The 3,507-nt window shown below is 37.2% G+C and overlaps 1 protein-coding gene across 1 annotated transcript; it reads right to left on the bottom strand.

The window, feature by feature from the left end:
- Nucleotides 1-349: 349 nt before the first annotated feature.
- Nucleotides 350-2,155, bottom strand: LOC146136258 (zinc finger BED domain-containing protein 5-like). The gene has a single exon (XM_083396196.1). It carries the CDS (start codon nt 2,153-2,155, stop codon nt 350-352), a length of 1,806 nt encoding a protein of 601 aa, XP_083252322.1.
- Between the last annotated feature and the right edge of the window lie 1,352 nt (nt 2,156-3,507).

The raw sequence follows: 3,507 nt of genomic DNA, 5'->3' as shown, positions 1-3,507 counted from the left end.
TAATTTTTCTTTAGTATGCCGTGTTCAGTGCGCAAATTAAATTTATGCCGTACTGCTGCTCTAAATAGTCTTCTATATACCTGTTCCAGTGTTACAAATTAAGACACATTCAAATTGATACCATAAACTAAAAAGTAATACCAAATTCTTTGAAAACATCGTTTAAACCAGCGGTTCCCAACCTTTTTGGTGCCGTGACCCTTTTATAACATTTGCCAAGTTGCGGTGACCCCAAGGATAAAATTAGTTGGGTTGATCCTCCTTCACTGCACTTTTGGAGCTAACTAGTAGGCTACTAGGCTATATATTAATTTTGACTTCTAAATAAATAAACAACACAACAATTTGTTCAGTGAGAAGGCTGTGCTTGCTTCTTTTTAGCCAGATCTTCAATCCTTGGAGCAGTCTTTGCAAGAGCACAACGCAGATCATCTTCTGCATCAAGTCTGCTCCTGTATTTAGATTTTATAACCAACAAGCTTAAAAAGCCTGTTTCACAAAGGTATGTTGTTGGAAAAGGAAGAATCAGGTGCAATGCGATCTCAGACAGAACGGGATATGACTGCAAACTCTTGATCCAAAATTTGGTAACTGACATTGAAGAAAAATCAGTTTTTGCTGCATCACTGGTAATGAGTTCAATGAACTCCTCTTGTGCATTCTCAGGAACATCTTCAACTCTGATGGTGAATGGGCTTCTAGCAAGTGCAAATGGTGTGTCAGGTAAATTAGGAAAATATCTTGAAATTTCTTCTTCAAGAATTTTGAAGTGTTCTTTGACAGAAAGTATTGTTCTATTCATTGTTTCCTGTTCAATATCATTTTCCTCAAAGAAAGCAGATAAGTTCGGCAACATGTAAATTCTATTTTCATCCAATTTTTTTTGCCAAAGTTGAAGTTTCAACTTGAATGCTCGGATCTTTTCTGACAACTCTAGGCATGTTGCATTTGGTCCTTGGAGAGACAAATTTAACTCATTTAAGATTGCAAAGATGTCAACCAAGTAAGCAATTTTGTGAAGTTGGTTTTTGTCGCCGAAAAGTGCTTCAAACTGTGGTTTAGATTTTTGATTAAAAAATGTTTTCAATTCATCACGAAGATCAAAAACACGTTTCAAAACTTTGCCTCTGGACAACCATCTCACACTAGTGTGAAATAACAGAACATTATTGGATGCATCCAACTCACTGCCAACTTTTGAAAATAGGCGGCTGTTTAAAGCACTAGCTTTTACAAAATTCACGACACTTACAACGCTTTTCATTGTATCTTGGAATTCTTGTGGCAAAGTCTTCGTTGCTAACACTTGTCGATGAATCATACAGTGAGTTCCGATGGCTTTCGGTGATGCATTGATTACCAAACGTTGAAATCCAGACCTACATCCCAGCATTGCTGGAGCACCGTCTGTGCAAACACCATAAACATTTTCCCAAGGAATGCCATGATTTTGCAGAAATGATCCAACTGTGTCAAAGACATCGCGTGCAGTAGTTGTCGTTTCAAGTGGTTTGCAAAAAAGAAACTCATCTTTGAAATCACCTTCATAAATGTACCTCACGTAAACCAGTAACTGAGAACAGTTTGCCACATCTGTTGATTCATCAAGCTGGATACTAAATATTCCAAGTGGAGCTGATTTCATTTCCTGGATTACTTGCTCCATAATATCAGCAGACATGTCGTCTATTCTTCTACTGACGGTGTTATTAGACAAGGATATTGTATTCAGTTTGTTACCATATTCAGCTCCAAGCATAACTCGAACAACGTCTTTGGTTGCTGGCAGCAGCAACTCCTCGGCAATGGTGTGGAGTTTCTTGGCTTTGGCGATTCTGAGAGCCACCAAATATGAAGCTTCAATGGCTGCCACATTTTGCTGTTGGTACTTGCCCCCAGAATCCAGCCTGTTTTTTTTGACACAATCAGCTTTGTTCTTAAAATACCACACATCCTTGCCCGCAAAGTTTGGATGCTTAGCGTCAAAATGGCGTTTCATTTTGTTGGGCTTCATCGATTCGGCTGACATAATTGTGTTGCAAATGACACATTGTGGCTTTTCAATTCCTGCGTCAACTACGAAAGTAAATCCATACTTCAAAAATTCCTCACAATATTTTCTTTTCCTAGGCCTAATACTTGTCTCTCGATTCATCATGGGAAATCTGAAATTTTACAAAATAAATTTTAGTTTATGGCGCCCGTTATTCTTAAACTCTTTCCAACGGGTACTTTTTTGCTTTTTTTAAGTCTAGCAAATGTTATCAGTCGCTTTTGAAAGTTCTGTAGGCTAGGCTAGCTATCGTAGGCTACCTATGGTTGATGCCGGGAATTCAATAGTAAGCCTACACTGGCTTGCCTAGGCTATCAACTGATGCAAAAATAATAGTCTAGCTCTCAACATGCTTCCTGGCTGCTCAATGTTTGAAGATTTAACTTTTTTTCTCACAAATATCAACAAAAATCGCGACCTCAAGTCCAACTTTTGCTTAAATGCATTTCAGCAATCAGCAATTAAATTGTTATTTTCATGGTAAAGGCCTTTGTGACGTAATGAATTACCTGAAATCAAACCAGTAAATTCTGTAATTTTTCATGGCCGCTAAACTGCCGTTAAAATCTTGCTTTCCGAGCATATTTGCCATTATTAAACGAAAATCCTGTAATGAGGCCCAGGGTGTTCTGGTTTGTCTAGTACTCTAGTAAAATCGCGATGCGCTCTGTGGTGAGCTGACCATTGTTAAGAGTTAACTTTCTAAATTTCTAAACTAATGAAATTCTAAACTTTTCAGAAGGCCTCAGGTGACCCCAGGCAAATTGTCAGGCGACCCCAGTTGGGGTTGCGACCCACAGGTTGGGAACCGCTGGTTTAAACGAAAATTTTTTGCACCTTGGTTTGCTGTATGAAATATTTAACTAGCAAATATTATTGGTGGTGTGCTGTTTGTGCGAGTGAAGCAAGCAATTACCATTTGTAAGGTAGTTACATTTGGAATCAGTAGTTACCAGATGTCACTGAATTCAGTTAATAATTTTGCAAATTATATTATATTTGATTGCTCAGTATTGGAGTATGTTATTATAATGTTAAACTTCTCCACTTGGTTTATTTTTATAGAACTTGCTCATATTTACTAGTATAATAAGAACACATATTATTCGTCTGTAACTGTGATTCAGCCATTCTGGGATTATGTTGGACATTGCTTAAAGACATATCAACAGTACACTGGAAAAAAAATATATATATTCAGTCTATTCCTCAAAGATACAACAAACCTCTGGTAAGATTATTGTGACAATGAGATCATAGTGTAAGGCAAACCATTATAGAATAGAGTATTTATTTTACTTATAAACAAAACTTTAAACTGCTAACTGTCCATGGGTAAAGTTTATCTAGTTTAGGGCTACCCAAGTTTTCAGGCTGTGACCTCATTTATTATATTAAACTTTTTGACCCACTAGGTTTAACAGTTTGAAAAATAACATTTCTCGATGACTGTC

The sequence above is a fragment of the Ascidiella aspersa genome, chromosome 8 (assembly GCF_963924565.1).
Source record: "Ascidiella aspersa chromosome 8, kaAscAspe10.2, whole genome shotgun sequence".
In the NCBI taxonomy this organism is placed as follows: domain Eukaryota; kingdom Metazoa; phylum Chordata; class Ascidiacea; order Phlebobranchia; family Ascidiidae; genus Ascidiella; species Ascidiella aspersa.
Note: the sequence above shows the minus strand (reverse complement) of the source record. Positions and strands in the feature narration are given on the sequence as shown.

What these genes read in the sequence shown, in the direction of transcription:
- LOC146136258 (XM_083396196.1), bottom strand. Translation starts at nt 2,155, where the DNA reads ATGAATCGAGAGACAAGTATTAGGCCTAGGAAAAGAAAATATTGTGAG.